Raw genomic sequence first — 21,521 nt, 5'->3', positions numbered from 1 at the left:
ATATATATATATATATATATATATATATATATATATATATATATATATATATATATATGTATATACACACACACACACACACAAACACACACACACACACACACACACACACACACACACACACACACACACACACACACACACACACACACACACACAAACAAATTTATAAATATTAGTTTTCAGCATTTGTCAAAATTGTTCCTTCATAACTGAAAAGAAAATCTCATTCATTCATGTTTTGTGAAGTATGTTTGTAGGAAAACACATTACTGCATCTTTGTTTTACAGAGCAAAAGGTCTGGACTGCCCGGGTGCAAACCTGGAAAGGGTGCTAATGCTAGAAACACCAGAGGATGCCAGGTGCGTCCACTATGCCTGTACGGGCTGCAGGACAGTCATCGTGGGCACTTCTTTTATTGGTATGTAAATGAATAGATAAAGAAAGAAAGGTATATGGATGGATGGATGGATGGATGGATGGATGGATGGATGGATGGATGGATGAACGGATGGACGGATGGATAGATGCGTGTGTCTCTTAGATGACAAGTATATTTGAAACACAAAAGTGTTGACCAATTGTTTTGTGCCTTTATTTTTACATTTTGTTTTGTATTACCAAAATAACTGTTCTGCTGTGTGTGGTGTTGAAGGCATGGAAGTGGCAGCTTATTTGCTAGACACGTCCAGCAGTATGACAGTCATCGGCAGCAGTGAACTGCCCTATCAGAAGACTCTGGGCCGGGAGATAGGAAAGGTCACCATGACGGTTTGTGATCAGGGCAATATCAACATAATGCACATTTCAAACATCTGCTTTAAAATGGTCCTCTTACTCTGGTTTGCTTGTTCTTTGAGATGCTGGAAGAGAAAGGGGTGACGTTCTACATGAATGATGCTGTCGCAGAAGTTCAGGGCAAAAATAGGAGGGTAAAGTCAACTTAACTTAAAAATCTATCTATCTATCTATCTATCTATCTATCTATCTATCTATCTATCTATCTATCTATCTATCTATCTATCTATCTATCTATCTATCTATTTATCTATCTATCTATCTATCTATCTATCTATCTATCTATCTATCTATCTATCTATCATCTATCATCTATCTATCTATCTATCTATCTATCTATCTATCTATCTATCTATCTATCTATCATCTATCTATCTATCTATCTATCCATCCATCCATCTATCATCTATCCGTCTATCTATCTATCTATCTATCTATCATCTATCTATCTACAGTAGGTGAGAGTTCAAAGTGGCTATTAACGCTGCAGCATGTACCGCCGCCGTTTGAAATAGGTGCCGCTCTGTTTTTAGTGTATGATCGCAGTTTGTGAATGAGCTGCCAGGGAGTGCAAAGGGACAGGATGCGAACGGACAGAAATAGCCCATACAGCAGCTACTGTGCTTGTAAATGATATTAAACAATAAGTCAAATCATAATAATTCCTTCATTAATCATTTAAAATTTGTTAACAGGCTTTATTGTAAACTTTTTAAGTGCAAAGAGGATTCGTTTTGGAAAATAGAATTGAAGAAGTAAAAGACAACTAAAATGAAAGCACAAACATTTAGTACAAATATGTAGTCTTAAATAAGTAAATAAATAAATAAAGCAGCCTAAATATAGAAAGATGTTCAGTGTTTGCTATTTTGATAGGACTAAGACAAGACATTTTCATTTATGTTTTATTTCTGTTTTTATTTCCATTTTCGTTGTTGATTATATTTTACTATCTCATTTATGTCTCAACAATTGTACATAATAATAAACGAATAATGAAAATAAATGAATAATGAAAATAGGCCTAAATAAATTATTTATTTAAAGACATTGCCGTACAGTACGTGAAACACTGAGAAACGGTCAGCAGCATGGTCTAAAGAGCTTAAGTTGAATGCTGCTTCATCAAAAGAAAAAATAAATTGACCTACCTTAAGCAGATTGTTAAAAGTATAATAAAATATTTTTGCCGCAGGACATAAATTAAGTCTCGCAGGTTTATTTTTAATAATTTAGTTTCAGTTCAGTTCAGTTCAGTTTTTTTTTTCAAAACGTCAATGTTCTCCTTTAAAGTAGCTATAACTGTTGTTTTTTTTTTTTACTTAATGGCTCAGTATGTTTTGTATTTTAATTTCATATCAGTCACCTTGCATATGTGTGTGAAATATAATCTATCTATCTATCTATCTATCTATCTATCTATCTATCTATCTATCTATCTATCTATCTATCTATCTATCTATCTATCTATCTATCTATCTATCTATCTATCTATCTATCTATCTATCCATCCATCCATCCATCCATCCATCCATCCATCCATCCATCCATCCATCCATCCATCCATCCATCCATCCATCCATCCATCTATCTATCTATCTATCTATCTATCTATCTATCTATCTATCTATCTATCTATCTTTCTTTCTTCAAAATCAGACTCAAATTATGTTACTGCTTGTTTAAATTACTTATATAAAATGAGCTGAAACAACAGTTCTTGAGATATTTTTTGGACAACTTAATTGTTTTATGTTCAATTAACTAAAATTTGTTAAGTTCGATTTGTGTTGAGACAACATGGATGAATTGTTTTTTACACAATTCACGGTGCAGCACATGAATGCAGGTTTTTTTTTACAGTGCAGCACATGAATCCATTTTACTGGAAATTAACTGATTAAAATAGATCATAAGAAACACCAAACTGGACAAGGATTCATCCTGTTCATCATAACTTTTGTGCTTACTACAGGTTAAGGCAGTGAAACTGAAGAGCGGCATCACTATTGAAGCTGATTTGTTAATTGTTGCAATTGGTAAGTACAGTACAGACTAGATAGCAAAAATATACGCCTGGGTCGTTACCCAAAACCGGCACACACACTGGAAACCGTCACATACATTTCCATCTGGCCCATATCTGGCCCACTTCCTTTAAAAACAACATATAGGGTTTATTTTATGTGGTCCAAGTCTAGCGCAGGTGCTACCAGACAGTCTGATAGTCTCCCCTTCATCAGGGTGTCAACAAACTACGACTGGAGGTCATTTAAACAGTCAATGTGTCACGTGATACGAGTAGACATCCAAACAGTGCAGAAAATTGTAAGACTCAAACAATAATACCAACCCAATATTTATTGACAACACAGTAAGAAAAGAAAAACATAAAACAAGATAAATCCAAGCATAGGTGCACATGTGTGATGTTTTTAATGTATTAGCCATGTAAATAATAGCTGTGATTGAGTTTTGCCATAACAAACGAATATAAACGCCTAGACCTACAGTTAATAAAACTCATCAACATGTTTACACCATTTCAGATGTTTTACTACGGACACAAACATTACCAATATACGACCAACGGCAATTTATACTTAACCCTGCAAACATCCTGACAACTGCAACTACTTCTCAAACGTATTTAAACTTTTGCAAAATATTTAACTTTACTCAATAGAACAGCTTTTCAATGAGCGAATCGTCCTTTGTAGTTGTGGGAGGGAGCACACTTAATCAAACAGTTCAACGACCAAACACATTTTTTTTGTCATGTCATCTGGGCTTCCTTATTCTGACAGTGGCCTGTCTGTGACAGTACGAACTTGGGCCAAAGGTGGTTACACACAACTTGTCACGATTACCAGCGATCATATCCCAAAAGATCGCTGGTTTGCACTAATTATAACAATGGACTACAAATCCACCATTTCTGGACTACATTTTCATACATGCACTCCGGTCACACTCACACATGCTTCCTCATCTAGACTGATTACTCGCACCACCTGAGGATTTTCAGAAACTGATTGCACACACTATTTAACCTACACACTCACTCATTCACTTGGCCGAGTCTTGTTTACTGTAAGTAGCATTACAACGCTTTTCACAGTCTTGCTATTCTGTGTAATGACCTTAGCCTTGTTAGCCTCCTTGTCTTTGTCTGCCGCCTGCCTTTTGACCTTTCGCCTGTTACTGATTACGATTCTGGACTGCCTTCACATACCCGTTTGCACCTGTATTGACCATTGCTTGCCTGACTACGAATAAACCTGCATTTTGGATCCTACCTCAGTTGTATGTGTCACTCCTCGAGGTTATACAACTAAACCAAGAGTGTACCTGTTGCGCTTAGAACAGTTTGAGCAAAGACCGGCCCACAGAAAAAAATGTGTCAGTCATCCAGGAGGGTTGTATAGATTTGGCACAGCTCTAGCTTATTATCTTCATACTGATGCTCAGACTGAGCCGACAGTGCCAAATTTTTGCCAGAATTGGCCCAAAAGTGCTTGCTAAAGGCAGTTGTTGAAGTGAGAACAAATTCTTCTTCAGTTTAAATAACTGGAACATAAATGTTGTGCTCATCTCCTCAAGGTGTCAGTCCGAATTCAGAGTTTCTGAAGGGGAGTCGAGTTAGAATGGACTCAAAGAACTATGTCATTGTGGATGAGGTAAGTGTTTATAAACTTAAAAATTAGCAGTCACATCACGCTTGTGCTTTTTAATCATGTCCCTGTATGTTTAGTACATGAGGACCAACATAACAGACGTCTACTGTGCTGGAGATCTGACCTCCTTTCCTCTCAAAATGGCAAAAGGCCAGAAAGTGAGCCTTGGCCATTGGCAGATAGCGCAGGCACATGGTAATCAAAACTTCTGAGATGTGTTTATTTTTGTTTAACTTGTGAGTACATTAGCAAAGCATGTCTTAAAAGTGGCCATGTGTTACAGTGGCCAAAATACAATTGAGATTTTAGGTGTTTTTTGAGCTGTGGATGAAATACTGTGGCTTTAAAAATGATCAATTTGCTTTAATAAACTGTGCTTTATTAGGAAGGATTGCAGCTCTCAACATGCTGTGCAGAGAAGTGGAGCTAAACACAGTGCCATACTACTGGACCGTCCTGTTCGGGAGAACCATTCGATACGCTGGTGGGCCCTTTTACTTTCACAATAGTAAAACACAAATATAGATGTAGTCGTACACAATTGTGCTCATGTTGTTCAATATGCACAGGATATGGGGAGGGATACACTGAGATGGTGCTGAAAGGGAAGTTTGAGAACATGAAGTTTTTGGCACTTTACCTCAAGTAAGCAGCTGTGGGATTGTTGCCTCTTGTCTCCATACAAGTTTTCTCATTAGAGCTTGAAATATGGGTTTTGAATGTTTGACTGCAGGGATGGTGAGGTGGTGGCTGCCGCAGGACTGAATGTTGAACCCGCCGTTTCTGTGGTGGCAGAAAGACTGGCAGAAGGAAGAGTGATTACAAAGGCAGAGGCAGAGTGAGTGAGCTTTCATTGAGAAAAGATGCCCTTCACCGACTACATTTAAATGTGCATCAATAATGTGATTTTTTTTTTTGAGAATCAGGGCCTACTCACACTATGCCATCCGTACCATGCCCAGGCCCGTTTCCCGGATCGTTTGAGAAGTTCGAGTGCGCTGAATTGGGCTCAAGCACGGTTCACTTGGCTGTCCCTGGCCCGGTTGGAAGAGGTGTGCCTGTGCGCGGTTCACTTGGGCTTTGGCGTGGTACACTCGTAGTGTGAGTGCAAAACGCGCCAAAGCCCGAAACTGAAAGCGAGACGTGACTTTTAAGGGGCTGTTTCATATGGATTTATTAATCATTCTTACTGTTCAGTGAACACAAACTGCTGTAGTTTATTAAAGACGAGAACTCCTCACTGCACGACAGCTGCGCACCTTCAGCAAACCTCCTCTTCCTGCAGCACGAGAGCTTTATGATTGTTTATGAGCGCCAAAAGTGTTCCCTAAGGACTGTTTGGCAAAATATTTGACTGCATGTCACTGCATAACGATATAACTAGAGAAATCTCCACTGTGCTGCTGAGTGAGAGAGCGCTTCTCACTGAACAGCCCAGCAGCGATGACGTAAGCGTGCCGAGGCCCGTTTGTGGTGTGAGTGCGGGCCGTCGGGGGAGACGGGAGGGGGGACAAGCGTGCTTTGGCCCGGTTCGAGGCAACTGTACCTAGTGTGAGTACGGCCTCAGAGTAAGGATTTCATTGCATGTTTACATGACTGAGAAAACCCCTGCAGTCCTGTTAACAATTATCAGCTTAATCACATTAGCTTGATAAAAGCATTTTCATTTATACGAGGAAACATTCAATTGACAAAAATCCAATTATAAACAACATATTATGAGGGTGTATCTAAATGTAGTTGGATGCATTAAAGTTGCATTAAATTATTTTTTTCAACCGTCTTTTTAAACCTTTTCAACCTTTATTTGTTTTTAAACAGCCAGTACAACCAAGGACTCAAAAAGTGGAGTTGTTAGTATTGGCTTGCATTAGAACGTTTATGTTCAAAAAACAAGTGTTTTTATTCACCCACAACTAAAATATTTTCATATGCCATGAAAGTGCTAGCATATACTGACAAACTGCATACTTTTCTCAGTATACTGCATACATATTTGGAATAGTATGCTATCCAGAACAATGACTACATCTGAAATCACAAACTTTCCAACTATATAGACCATAGTGAGTGAAAAAAATATGCAGTACTAGAACAGTATATCCAAATTCACACTATTTCTAATATATATATATATATATATATATATATATACACAGACACACAAACACACACACTCACACACACACACACACAGATAGATAGATAGATAGATAGATAGATAGATAGATAGATAGATAGATAGATAGATAGATAGATAGATAGATAGATAGATAGATAGATAGATAGATAGATAGATAGATAGATAGATAGATAGATAGATAGATAGATAGATAGATAGATAGATAGATAGATAGATAGATATTAGCAATATCCTGAGTAGCAGTGCGATGTGGTTCTATATCAGCACTGCGCAAGATCATAGGTCTTAGTCTTTACAACACTAGGGGCTCTTTTTTGACGATCAATGCGCAAAGTCCAAAGCGAAGGGCGCAAAAGCATTAAGGGCATGTTAGAATTTACTTTTGCTATTTTAAGAACGGACAAATCTGCTTTGCGCCATGGTGCATGGTCTAACAGGGTTGAGCTTATTCTCTAAATGAGTTATAGGTGTGTTTTGAGAATAAACCAATCAGAGTATCATCTCCCATTCCCTTTAAGAGTTAGTTGCGTCGCGCCACAGCGCATTTGCCATTTACATGGTGGACTTTGTAAGTGGAAAAACTGAGTGCTTTACTAGAGAGACAACACAGTTAAACAGAGCATCTACAGCGCGAGGTTAAAGAATGAGCCTGCTCATTCTTTACTTTCACTTTCACTCTTGTGGATAGGGAAACGTGTTGTACGCACAGACATCCATTAGCCTACATAACTAATTTTGTTTATTAAGCGCAAAGATTTGTTTCAAAATTATTTCTAAATTCAGTTCTAATTTCCAGCAAATGAATAAATGATCAATAATAGCGAAGTGAAGAGTTATTTCCAAATACACATGCTGTGCCCCATATGGTCTAAAACCTGACAGGTGGGCAAATCTAAGCTTGTTTTTATAAAACAAATATAAATAAATATATTATTTTCATATAATTAATGATACTACTACTACTAATAGTAACATTATACGAAAGCAAATTGTCATGAATAAACTAAAAAAGTCCCCCGAGATGATGAAGGCATGGTGGCAGCGATTTTATATTTATGTAGGCTAGAAAATAATAACATTTGTAATATTTTAATCCTTTAATTCTTTTTCATTTGTAAAGATATATGCGTATTGCTGTACATCCTGTGTGTATTAAGCAGTGTGTAAGCGAGGCGCACAACTAACGCGCTCTGCGCTGGACTTTAGACTAGCTTTGATCTGGTCTATTGTGCAGTCTATTATAGGTCCTCAAAATAGCAACACGCCAACAATGTGCCTTAACACACCTCCTATTTTAGACCAGAACGCCTATGGGCTCACACATGAGCGCGAATAAATTTGCTACTTAAACAGCGTGGTGCAAAATGTCAAAAAGACTCTTGCGCCAAGCTGAAACTAGCAAACAACAATTGCGCCGCATAGTGCCGGGTTATGATAGGGCCCTATGAATGAGTTAAAACCTCAGCAGATATTCTGGCTCTGATTGGCTGTTGTCATTTTCCTCTCACGTCTCAACTCTAGCTCTTTATATTAAGCCCTGCGTTCACCTTTGAGCTGCTCCAGCCAATAGCAGAACATCAAGGGAGATAGGGATAAAGATAAGGCCCAATCTATCTGGTCAAATTTAGATAAACAACCAAAGCATACAATAAATTTAATTTAATTACATGTCGGTTTAATGATGCATATACTATTATCGCAGTAATGGTTATTTTGTGATAAATTGTGCAGCTGTAATACATTAGTCAACTGTATAAGGGGTATAAAACCTTTCATCATAGTTGTCCTAAAACTATTAAACAGCATCCATTCTTATCTCAGGACAATTTTGAAAATCTTTTATGATCGGCTTCAAATGTTGACTAGTGTACATACTGAGCAATAATCACACTTGAGTCACTGCAACATAGTTGTATATGACAGTCCTGCTGATTTACAGCCGTATCGCAGTGCTGTGTGTGATATGTTATTACAGTACAGTTTGCTAGAAGCATCTTTAAAAAAGATAAAGGCCTACACATACCATCAGAGCTCTAGTGTACTCCTAATTTTGTTTTTAAACCGAGGTTTTCTTTCTTTTTCTTTTTTTTAGGTCAGATGACCTCAGTTGGCTGAAACTGGAGCCCATGTGACCACTGACAACAGTTTTGACTCTGAATTCAGCTATTCTGTCCACAGTACATCCCATCCAACCATGCCTTTACTCAGAAGACATTCTTCGTAACATTTAAAGGCCAATACAGTATGTTTCTCCAGGAGCTTTGTACACAGTTCACAGAGCTTGCCATTTTACCACTGATATTCAGAGACGAGAACCACTACCCACACACAACCAAAACAAGAGGAGAAGCTTTTATTCTGCTCTTACCTCAGTTCTCTTTGTGACTTTGCCAGTTAGCTCCGTTTCACATCTGTTTTTCTCAAAAATGAAAGTTAACGCAATCAAATTTTTATTCTAATCAGATATAAAGAGAACATATTGAGCTTATGATAGATGAGAAGAGTTTTTTTTTTTACATAAACAGCATCTAGTTTGTAAAGTAAATCAATGTTTTAAAGGCCTGTTCATGGCAAGAGTGCTAAATTTAATGATAACAGTAACTATAAAGCTTTAATTATCTTTTTAATTCTATGAGCTTTAGCATTTAAAGTAACCATTAAATTCAAAAAGTCTTATTTTTTATGGAATATTGCAGTAGTTATATATCTTAAATATTTATCTATTTAAATTTGTCATTCTTGTGCCGTTATAATCTTTAATGAAATAAAATAATCCCCTCCCTTTTACAGCATGTATTCTGTGATGGTGGAGAGGGGAGCGGGCCAGCTGTCAATCACATAAGATTGACCAATAAGCAAACAACAACAGCAGTCTGTTCAATTCTCAGTGGAACGAAATGAAAGAAGTTCTGTCCTACATTTATTTTTACTTGAGAAGTCGTTTTACTTGGATATAAGTCGCAATAAAAAAAAAAATACTATTGCAGCTTACATTTCAGGATGAATTTACAGGTGCGGATAAAGAAAACATTTAAACATAACAATACTGTGTGTTGTTGACACTAATATAATTACCACTCTTGGCGTGAACAGGCCTTTAATCCATTGTCAAGTATACAGTCGCTCTGGCAGACTTGTGTGCTTGATGGATCTATAGGTGGCGTCGCTGGTCATCAAGCTGTGAAATGGAGCACGGGTAGTAGAAAAAAAAGACATCAAATCATAGTGCTTAGCAGGATTAGATGAACACTGAGCGATGGATGCTGAATGTGACAGTGGTCACAAAAGAGGCAGCATATATAATGAAACCGGACAAACATGTTACAAAAGAGCACATTACAAAAGAAATGCTGAGCTGCTCTCTTATATCGCCTCTTATTCTCTCACTCCTGCCATGCAACGCAACCCAGTTTTCGCTCCCAAATCCTCATAATTCACTTCTGTTCTTATCAGCAAAAATTTGTGCAGAGATAAATGGGTCATACACGACAGTCCAAATCTGGAGGTGAAATGTGGGCCATGAATCAGAGCTTGGACCTTAAGAAGATATAGCAGAGAACTGACCAGATCCCTTTATCAAGTACAATGATCTAGCTAACATTACCTAACATTTTCCTCAATGACTCTAAAACATTTATAGAGTTATTATCAAGGGAAATGAGGTAAGAAAAAGTGGTTACACTTTACAATAAGGTTTCATTCATTCTTTGTAGTTATTAATTAATAATGAACAAGTTATTTAGGAATACGCAGTTATATTTTAGTTTAAGTTTTTTATTGATGCATATTAGTCAGAGAAATACAGTATTAAATATAGAGAATAAGACATCATGCAGCAAAAAACTAAATTAGTGGATGTTTTCTTCCTCTCTGAAGTAAAAATAGTGCGATTATAAATATATATAGCATTGATAACAATATTTTGAATAGCATTTATTAATTGTAGTTTAACATTTACTAATGCATTATTAAACTCCAGGGCTGTGCTTGTTGACATTAGCTAATGCAAGAACTAACAATGAACAACTTTATAAAAGTGGTTACACTTTACAATAAGGTTTCGTTCATTCTTTGTAGTTGTTAATTAATAATGAACAAGTTATTTAGGAATACGCAGTTATATTTTAGTTTATTTAAGTTTTTTATTGATTGATTTGTCAGAGAAATACAGTATCAAATATAAAGAATAAGACATCATCAGCAAAAAAAAAAATTAGTGGATGTTTTCTTCCTCTCTGAATTAAAAAAAGTGCAATTATAAATATATACTAATAACAATATTTTGAATAGCATTTATTAATTGTAGTTTAACATTTACTAATGCATTATTAAACTCCAGGGCTGTGCTTGTTGACATTAGCTAATGCAAGAACTAACAATGAACAACTTTATATTTATTAACTTATGTTAACAAAGATGAATAAACACTACAATGTATTGTTCATTGTTTGTTCATGCAAGTAAATACATTATCTTTGCTTAACGGAACCTTTTTGCAAAGTGTTATTGAAAAAGTTAGCTATATATTTGAGATTCTGGTATTTAATACAGGTTGATGTAGCTTATAAAGTGGTAGTACCCCAGAAATAACAATTCTTTCACCATTTACTCTCCTAATGTCATTCTAGACCCATATGGAACACAAATAAGTACACAATCGAACATTTTTTTTAACTTGAAACTGACAAATTTTTGTCTCTGCTGAAAGTTTGTTTACCCACTACTCTAGAGATTAAACAAAATCCATATTAATACATGGATTAAATCACTAATTTAAATTGTTTCAATTGTCTTTGCTACCATAGATAATCGATAAACTTTTAAGGAGAGAATCTCTTCCTTTGTTTTTTGAAGATAAATCTTAATATCTCACAAGGGTGAGAATATGATGACAAAATCGTAATTTTAAGGTGAACTAACCCTTTAATATTATGACTTCCACATTGGTTCAGTTTATCTATCAGGAAGGGCATTGCGGTGTAATGCATTATTAACAGCATTCAAATACTTTAAGAGGTCCAGTTTACTTGCCCACTAAAAAACGTGAAAACATGATGGCAACAGGATGACAGTTTTCTGTTACACAGCACTATTTTAGATACAGCATAGTGAAGGAATTAATCGTTTGAATGTAAACACAAATCAACATTATTTTATTCCGAAGACGGTCACACATCAATGCTGCTTTTTTTTAACCAACATAACAGTGTGCTGCAGAGCAAGTTTTAGTCACTGTTACTCATTCATGGTTCATTGTCTTGTTTTTACTCAGTTTAAAAATACTACACACATTTGTCATGCTCATACACATCTGTAACATTCACAAAGCAATAAATTATTACGCTATACATAGTTTGGACTGTTTTTTGAAATGAAAATATATACACTCATGGGCAGCTCATGGGTTAGCACTGTCGTCTCACAGTAAGAAGATCGCTGGTTCAAGTCCGACTGGGACAGTTGGCATTTCTGTGTGGAGTTTGCATGTTCTTCCCGTGTTTGTGTGGGTTTCCTTCGGATGCTCTGGTTTCCCCCACAGTCCAAAGACATGCGCCAAAGGTGAATTACATTCATTCATTTTCTTGTCGGCTTAGTCCCTTTATTAATCTGGGGTCGCCACAGTGGAATGAACCGCCAACTTATCCAGCACAGTTTTTACGCAGCGGATGCCCTTCCAGCCGCAACTGGAAGCCGGAAACATCCACACACACTCATACACTACGGACAATTTAGCCTACTTATTTCACCTGTACTGCATGTCTTTGGACTGTGGGGGAAACCGAAGCACCCGGAGGAAACCCACGTGAACGCAGGGAGAACATGCAAACTCCACACAGAAACGCAAACTGATCCGAGGCTCGAACCAGCAACCTTCTTGCTGTGAGGCGACAGCACTACTTACTGCGCCACTGCGTCGCCATAGGTGAATTAAACAAACTGTGGCGACCCCTGATTAATAAAGGGACTTAGGAGATGGAAAATGAATGACTAAATATACACACACAGGCCACTTTATTAGGCATGCTTTTTCCTAAAAAAGTTGCTCTAATGTAATTGGCTGATTAGATATCTGCACTAACAAACAGTTGAACGGCAGTACTTAATAATGCAAAAGGTGACTGTATATTTTAATATTTAAAAAAAAGTCTCTTCCTATTTGAATACATTTAAAAATGTGATTTATTCATGTGATGCAGGCATTAGTCCTCAGTGTTACATGATCCTTAAGAAATCATTCTAATTAAAAACAATTGTATATATATATATATATATATATATATATATATATATTAATCATTAAATAAAAAGAACAGACGACATGACAAAACCCAGACAAATTAAACAAAATAATAACAAAGCCATTAATCAATGTACAGGCACATTATACAGCAGAATATTGATAGTATTCATATCAGAGAATGTTTTGCACATTAAGGCCTAAAGCACTTTCACACAATTCAGTTATTTACTAAAATCCTCATATTAAATTAACTCAGCATGATAATAAGCAAATGTAAAATGAACGCCTTCATGCTAAAACCTTTTTGTTTTGATTATTTAGTTTAGCCTAGTTCGAGCCTATACATTGACCAGTCTAATTGTTTTGTAGAAAAGCTTGCCTTGATGCCATGTAGCGTTTGCGTCGGTTGGCTCTGTAGACCTCCAGCCGCTGGGCTTCTGCAGCAGGGTCTTCCAGAGCTCCTTCCCACCTCAAGCTGTCCTGTTTAAAGTGGGACAAATCAGATTTGACCTCTTCTCCTGAAGCAAAAGCAACTTCTTGCGCAGCCTTGGGATTTTTGGGTTTGCTGTTCTTTCGCTCTTTGGGTTTGACATGACCTTTGCTCTGAGCATCACTCATCTCTCCGTTGATCCACTGTTCAGTCCGAAGTTTCTCTAGAGGGGTTGGTGATTTACAAGTTATTCTTCCAGCACAACATTACTGTGGAAAGTTTAAAACATCACAGTGGGTCACAGCTTCATGGGCAAGGCTTTTTCACTCTGCTTCTGCTGTCATTGATAATGAAAGACTTCAGGCTTCTTTAACACTCTTGCCGGAAGCGGTGTGAAAACATGGTTATGCAGGAGGACAGTGGCCACAGAAAGCTTGAATTAATTACACAATTGAAAAATAAATGTTCAATAAATTGAACTTTGGATTAATTCTCTGTGTTTTTATTATTACTATTTAAATCTGAATTATAAAAAGGAATAGTTTAACCCAAATAAATACGGGCAATTCCATGCAAATGTCAACCTTGCCATAAAAATAATTTAGTTTTCACCAAAATAGACAAACCTACATTTTTTGTGTTAGCAAGTATTTTACAGTACTGTAAAAATACTCGTAAATGTATCTGTCAGTATTTCAAACTATTATATTTAATTTGCCAAAATCACACAAGTGGCTATTTCACAGCTGTCACATCCATAACGGAAATGTGTCACATCCATAACGACACTTTTTCTTCATAAATGCAAAAATGTCAAATAAAATAAAATCAATCATTTTAATTCTATAGTGTGCCGACTAATACCTGTTTGATGAGCATTGTTTCTTTTGGGTTGTGCAGTTTAACTGTCAGAATTTCTAAATAATCTGTTGTCGACTGTAAATTCGCCAACTTTTTTTGTCACATCCATAACGCATGTTTATTTTCCTCATTTAAAATATAAAACATGTTTACATATTGATATTTTTCAGCTCCCATAACTCTGTGGTGAGCTATTTTGGAAAATATAAACAGAAGTTTTGATACAATGTCAACATATACCTTCTGTGTGAAATTATGTTTTGAGTTTTTACTGCAAATGTCACATCCATAACACTGGAAATGCTTACACCTAACTGGATAAAAGTGTCCTCTAAATGAGTAAAGAAAGATAATGTTATATTTTTAAACAGTTGTGTTTAATAACAACTTTTCTGCAGAAATATGACATTCCCATGATGCTGTGCAGAAAATTTGTCACAGCAGGCAAAAAGTGTGGAGTTTTTAAGCTCCACCCACTCCCATGCATGAAGTAGAGCAAATGTCGGGCCCCCATGGTCTCAAAATATTGGTGTAGAAATGAATCCAACAACTTCACGTGAATAGTTTTATAAATCTGTCATATGAGCCATGTACAATGCTTCCAGTGATAACAGATCTTAATTAAAGTCATTACATACACAATCTTGAACCTTTGTCTTTTGTCTGATTTTCATTTAACCTTTTTGCTTCTTGTAATGGTATTGAGCTGGTGGTTTGGCTCACACAACAATGGCCATTAAAAGAAAACATACTAAGGTAAATAAAAGGCTGTCATGGGATGACATGAAGTTGAGCAAATGATGAAATATTTTATTTTTGAGTTATCTATCACTCAAGGGAATTTGCTCACATAAAGAAATACTCACTATTTACTCACCCTCAAGTGGTTCCAAAACTTTATGGGCCCTATCATATACCCGGCGCAATGTGGCGCAAGGCGCGGCGCAATATTCTTTTGCTACTTTTAGCTCGGCGCAAGGGTCATTTTGAGGTGTTGCGCCACACTGTTTAAATAGCAAATGCATTTGTGCTCAAATGTGCGCCCATAGGCGTTCTGATCTAAAAAAGCAGGCGTGTTTTGGCGCGTTGCTATTTTGAGAAACTGTAAATAGTCTGATCTTTAGACCAGAACAAAGTCGGTCTATTGTCTGCGCAAAGTTATATATATATATGAGGATATATACAGGATATAAATATAAATGAAATATTACAAAACATATTAATTTCTAGCCTACATGAAGACTTAAAAACCACTGCCTTACTTTCTTCATCTCGTGAGGCTTTTTCAGTTCATTCAATATGCTTTTGTATAATGTTGTTATTATTAGCAGCAGGGTTCAACGCTATGGATTATTTCTACTGGTACAATCGGACCAGTGGTTCAGATTTTTACTTGCCCTGGCAAAATTTTCACAGGCCCCACCAAAAAAAAAGGGAAGTTAATAGCTATTTTTTGCCACATTTTAAATAATGTGTCAAAAATAAAGTCTGTGAATCTAGAATTTCAATACTTTAAATAAATTGTAAATAAAAGTGTTATGCAAACAAACAAAAAAACTACAGAAAATGTTAACAAAAGTTGGCTGACTTGTTAAACTGGCGGCAAACTGTGCAAAACATCACTTCATTTTTATTTTGTCATGTTAGTCACACGTAAATGTCTACTTCCAAGACGTTCGAAACAGACATTTTCTTTTAGCCTTATAATTTGATGTTTCCGCAATGTTGCCGTTTCTTCACTGTACTGGTTTTTACCAGATTACAGAAAAAAAATATCATGGTCAATCAGATAAGAGGAACCGGAAAAGCAATATGGTGTTTACGGCATCACAAAGAAGGTAGTGTTTAAAAACTTAAAATGCACGTAATATACATAGTCGCAGACAAATTAAATGTTAGTGACAAGGCAGCACTGTCCCAATCGGGCCAGTAATGATCCGGTCTACTGTCCCAAGTGTGTCTCAACCTGGCCCTGGGCCACCGGGCAGTCCTTATTGTTGAGCCTTGAGCAGTATTATTAATTATATCCATATTTTTATTTGTTTTATTAAAAACAAGCTTAGATTTGTCCACCTGTCAGGTTTTAGACCATATGGTGCACAGCATGTGTATTTGGAAATAAGTATTTTGACCACACTTGGTTATTATTGTTCATTTATTCGTTTGCTAGAAATTAGAACTGAATTTAGAAATTGTTTTGAAACAAATCTTTGCGTTTAACAAACGAAATTAATTATTTATAGGCTAATTGATGTCAGTGCATAAAGGTTTCCCTATCCACGAGAGTAAAAGCGAAAGTGAACTTACTTTACATCAAAATGCACTTATGGCGTGACGCAGCTGGCTCTTAAAGGTAATGGGAGATGAGACTCTGATTGGTTTATTCTCAAAACACACCTATAACTCATTAAGATAATAAACTCAACCCTTTTAGACCATGCGCCATGGCGCAAAGCGGATTTTCCCGTCCTTAAATTAGCAAAAATGCGTTTTGACACACCCTGAAAGCGTCTGCGCCCTGCGTTTTGCCATCTGCGCATGGACCGTCAAAATAGAGCCCTATGAGTTTCTTTTTTCTGTCTAACAAAAAAAGAAGATATTTTGAAGAAATCTAAAAACCTGCAACCACAGTCTTCCTTATAGGAAAAACAAATACTATGGACCTAACTTTCAATCGATCATAGGCTTGAAGCATTCATCTCAAACTCAATTCCTGGAGGGCTGCAGCTCTTCAGTTTTGCTCCATCGTTATCAAACACAGATGATCCAAATAATTGAGGTGTTTAAAAAACTCATAAACACCTTCTTTAGTTGGATCAACTGTGTTTGATCAGGGTTGGAGTAAAACTGTGCAGAGCTGCAGCCCTCCAGGAATTGAGTTTGAGATATGGTCTAAAGGTTTACAGCAGGGGTCACCAATGTCGGTCCTGAAGGGCCGGTGTCCCTGCAGGGTTTAGCTCCAACTTGCCTCAACGCACCTGCCTGGATCTTTCAAGTATACCAAGTGAGACCTTGATTAGCTTGTTCAGGTGTGTTTGATTAGGGTTGGAACAAAAATCTGCAGGACACCGGCCCTCCAGGAACAAGTTTGGTGACCACTGGTTCACAGCTTTCTTCAAAATATCTACCTTGTGTCAAACAGAAGAAACTTAAATAGGTAAATGGTGAATACATGATGACAGAATTTGCAGTTTTGTATGAACGTTATCCCTTTAAAGACTCCCTATCCTCCCACACACCTATTCTTATTTTATACATTTATTAATTTTATTACATTACTATATGGACAATTAGGATTACACCAGTGGCAATGTAAAGTATTGTACACGTTCTGTTTGTTTATTCAATTTATTTCTTGACTCACCTGAATCCTTTGACTTGTTAACGACATTTTTCGCTTTCTTCTTCTCTTTTGTTGTGTCTTTTCTTTTCTTTTTGCTCTCTTTCGTCGTGGCAGTCAAAGGTGGGACGTGAAATCCTTTTTGAACCGGAATCTCCTCGTTCATGTTTGCTGTTTGAGCGCCTTTAATCCGTCTTTCTCTAAACGACGTCATAACACAAGGCTCCAAGCACTTCAAAACAAGCACCAGCACATGGCTTAAAGAGACTGACCTCCAGTTTTTCTTTCTGAACAAACCGTTAATTCACATGAAGAGTATTAGAAGATATCAATGCGCCTTCTATTTAGAAAAAATAAACCAAGTAGCGCGAAAAACTCAGGGTTCTGTCTGAAATGAATGAAGGTCGTTTGAGCGTGATGACGCGTCTCCATGGAAACAGAGCTCCGCCCATGTACCAACAGGAAAGGTGAAGTCAAAAGTTCAGTCATAAACAGACATTTGACTGCTTTATAGAGCTTTAAAACACTTGCAGAACAATAACAGCACACATATTATTTGCATCATTCAATCACTTATTTTATTATCGTGTATAGAAGAAATGAGATTACATTACTTAAGTAATCATTCCCAAGAAAAGAATATATAAATGTATTACTTGCCCAGATTTTGAACCTATAAGAAGATCAAGACCAAGGGTCATGAAGAAGAACATGCTGTTTAGATGCCAAATTAGCATTGTAAATAAAGGTTTCAATTGGGAACATTAAGAAAAACTGCAAGCCATACACTTCTTTTGACATATTTGAAAGATGTCAAGGGTTATATATTTGTATGCATGCTTTTTGTGAGATTTTTAAAGAGTCTGCTGCAACGAATTAAAAAAATGTAAAAAATGGTAAAGAGTGAATGAAAATGAAAATGACAAAAAGACTATTTTTTTCTGTGTATGAATATTTATCTGTTCATATGAAAAAAAGAATTAGGATTGAACAATGTTGAAACAACAGGACATAAATTTACCCTTTTTAAAATCAATATTATCAGAGGTTTGTGCACTAATGCTGTTCTCTAATGTAGGTTGCACAAGTTAAGCTGTGAAGGTGAGTTTTCGAAAGACACAGTCACAGATAGAACAGAAAATTGTACATTTAGGATTCCATTAAAATTCCATTAAAATCCCTTATACTTGTCCTATAATTAAACAATCTAATGGATTCCTTCAGGTTTTAAGGTTTCAAAAAACATATGGAAATTCTAAATGGAATCCTGTACAGAAATCCTGTTGGAATCCTTTAGGAAAGGTTCCAAAATATAATAGAAATTCTAGTTGGAATCCTTTATCGATATCCTATTGGAACCCTTTAGGATTTTTTGACAAGGGAAGTGATGATGAACTGTGTTGGGGTTTTGGTGAAATATGATAGTTTGATTTTCTCTTTGTGTTTAGAAGTTTTTACTAAGAGGACACCACAGAGGCTGTTCAGATAGTAACACTTGTTATAAAGTGTCAAAAGTGTTATAACTTGATATAAAGTTTCATAAAGTGACACACACACACACACACACACACACACACACACACACACACACACACACACACACACACACAGACAGACGGATATCACCCCAGACATTCACTTGACTTTTAAAAACCCAGATTAATAGTGATGCTTTTCAGCAGCTATTCTTTATATCATAAGTAGGCCCACACGGAATCTGCATGTGCAAAATTTTGCAGAATTCTGCATATTTTTATTCCATCATTGATTCTGTTTATTTACTTGTGTAAATTCATATGTATTCAGTTTTTAAATTAATTTCAGTATTGTAAATATTATTATAATATAAAAATATTGATATGATTAATTTACAAAATAGTTTGTAAAGTGATATTTTCTGTCTTTTAGTAGATATAATATATGAGAGACTTGCTTTGTTTACCAAATAACGTGGATCTAATTGGACTTGCAATGTAAACATTAAATACAAGTTAAAAATGTATTACTTTTTATTTCATAGGTTTTAGTTATGATACTCCCAAAATCATTCCCCATAAATCCGCAGATTTTTAGCAAAATTCTGAGCAGAAATAACAAAAATTGTCGGGAAATTCCATCTGGCTCTACTCATAAGCTATCCAATAGAGTCTCTGTAATATTCTACAATTCAAATTCATTGCATCGAGCATAGATTTCACATCTGTAAACTGTATTCCTTTACTTTTACTTATTCTTTCTTTCTTAATTCTTTCATTTTCTTGTCGGCTCAATCCCTTTATTAATCCGGGGTCGCCACAGCAGAATGAACCGCCAACTTATCCAGCAGGTTTCTACACAGCGGATGCCCTTCAAGCCACAACCCATCTCCGGGATGCTATTCTATCTTTAACTTATCATATTTGTTTTTAATTGATTATTTATTACAGATTCAGTTTAAACATCAGGCTGTGTTTTTTAAATACTTTTAAAAAATATTTCTGATATTGCCTATTACAGGTTCAGGGTGTCCGGTGGGTCTTAAAAAAAATCTCAAAATGTCTTAAATTGCAAAACCTAAATTGTACCTAAATTTGTCCATGTAAAGCTACTCAATTTGGGCCGATATTTACATTTACATTTAGTCATTTAGCAGACGCTTTTATCCAAAGCGACTTACAAATGAGGACAAGGAAGCAATTTACACAACAAAGAGCAACAATGAATAAGTGCTAAAGGCAAGTTTCAGGTCTGTAAATATCCATCTAATGACAAACAACACATCTCAGTAAATCCTTATTTTTTTATATTTAAGTTTTTTATTGTAAAGAGATACAGTTCACAACAGCTGTTAGACATTTTTACAGCAAATCACCCAAGTTAAATTCCCTAATCAGCAAAAAAAATAAAAACAATTACAGGATTCTCCATGAAAATACCGGGCCATTAGAAATATTCTTACGCCATTATATGTCTAAAATTTAATTCTTAAAAAGGTCTTAAAAAGTCTTAAATTTGACTTGATAAAAGCTGCAGACACCCAGTATACAAGGGTTAAAACATTATATGTTCGATTTCAAACATATATTTTAATGTGATTTGTGGTTTTTATTGCAAATGTTGTGTGGGAATGTATGTATGTTTTGTAAGGATGTACATAAAGTGTTACCTGAAGTCTCTTAGAAGCTCTAAACCTTTTTAAATGTGACTGTCCAGAGTTTTTAAGTATTTTCAAACCTCTTAAATTCATTCATTTTCTTTTCGGCTTAGTCCCTTTATTAATCTGGGGTCGCCACAGCAGAATGAACCACCAACTTGTCCAGTATTGTTTTGACACAGCGGATACCCTTCCAGCTGCAACCCATCTGGGAAACATCCATACACACTCATTCTCTACGGACAATTTAGCCTACCCTATTCACCTGTACAGCATGTCTTTGGATTGTGGGGGAAACCAAAGCACCCGGAGGAAACCCACGCGAATGCAGGGAGAACATGCAAACTCCACACAGAAATGCCAACTGACCCAGCCGAGGGTCAAACCAGCAAATGGCTTGGTTACAGTGAGTAACAGGCAACAGTGTTGTCAGTTAATTACTTTGACAGAGCAGTAGCGGTAACTGAAAACTGCTTACAGTTACTTATTGAAGTGTGACAACTCACTGCATTAAGCTGCAGTCACACTGGGCTTTTCTCACCATAGACTTCCAATGATACTCACGCGAATGCATCAGACCGGAAACATAGGGTCATGCGTAAAATTTCGCAGGTTGCTGCGGTGCAAAGTTTAAGCTTGGTGAACTCTGACCTGTGAAATCACATCACTTGACTGCGTGAGACCAATCGAGGATCAAAACACGACCTCTCTGGACAGAAATTTAAAACATGGAGCAATCGCTTGCTTTTTTAAATATCTAATATTGCATGCTCATATTCTAATGATCTAAGATCTAAGAATTCTAAGATCTTCTCATTTACAGTTATTGTAGTGTTACTAAAATTAATCAGTATTCTTAAGTGTTATTAAATTAGAAAGCATATAAATTCTTCAGAC

General features: G+C 36.2%; 2 protein-coding genes and 1 long non-coding RNA gene across 6 annotated transcripts in view; 2 read left to right on the top strand and 1 right to left on the bottom strand.

Annotated features, from left to right (window-relative positions):
* Positions 1-11,971, top strand: part of aifm5 (apoptosis inducing factor mitochondria associated 5) — a 34,917-nt gene extending 22,946 nt beyond the window's left edge. The window contains exons 10-19 of one of the 2 annotated variants that reach the window (XM_087301801.1): positions 292-422; positions 657-772; positions 862-933; positions 2,775-2,838; positions 4,403-4,479; positions 4,554-4,671; positions 4,862-4,960; positions 5,046-5,121; positions 5,210-5,314; positions 8,712-11,971. In XM_087301801.1, the coding sequence (XP_087157927.1) occupies positions 292-422; positions 657-772; positions 862-933; positions 2,775-2,838; positions 4,403-4,479; positions 4,554-4,671; positions 4,862-4,960; positions 5,046-5,121; positions 5,210-5,314; positions 8,712-8,751 (898 nt within the window). In that variant the 3' untranslated portion in view covers positions 8,752-11,971. The remainder of the gene's footprint in view (positions 1-291; positions 423-656; positions 773-861; positions 934-2,774; positions 2,839-4,402; positions 4,480-4,553; positions 4,672-4,861; positions 4,961-5,045; positions 5,122-5,209; positions 5,315-8,711) is intronic. The other variant, XM_087301802.1, reaches the window with a different exon arrangement.
* si:ch211-274p24.2 overlaps positions 1-17,921 on the bottom strand; it is a 40,880-nt gene extending 22,959 nt beyond the window's left edge. Inside the window, exons 1-3 of one of the 3 annotated variants that reach the window (XM_087299874.1) lie at positions 17,516-17,921; positions 13,240-13,513; positions 9,048-9,797 (exon numbers count right to left, since the gene is read on the bottom strand). In XM_087299874.1, the coding sequence (XP_087156000.1) occupies positions 9,728-9,797; positions 13,240-13,513; positions 17,516-17,705 (534 nt within the window). In that variant the 5' untranslated portion in view covers positions 17,706-17,921 and the 3' untranslated portion in view covers positions 9,048-9,727. 3 annotated transcript variants of the gene reach the window in all.
* LOC147838945 (uncharacterized) overlaps positions 1-21,521 on the top strand; it is a 1,276,407-nt gene that overhangs the window by 80,965 nt on the left and 1,173,921 nt on the right. The window lies entirely within an intron of this gene.

This window comes from Danio rerio, chromosome 21, assembly GCF_052040795.2.
Source record: "Danio rerio strain M-AB ecotype USA chromosome 21, GRCz13ab, whole genome shotgun sequence".
Classification (NCBI taxonomy): Eukaryota; Metazoa; Chordata; class Actinopteri; order Cypriniformes; family Danionidae; genus Danio; species Danio rerio.
Note: the sequence above shows the minus strand (reverse complement) of the source record. Positions and strands in the feature narration are given on the sequence as shown.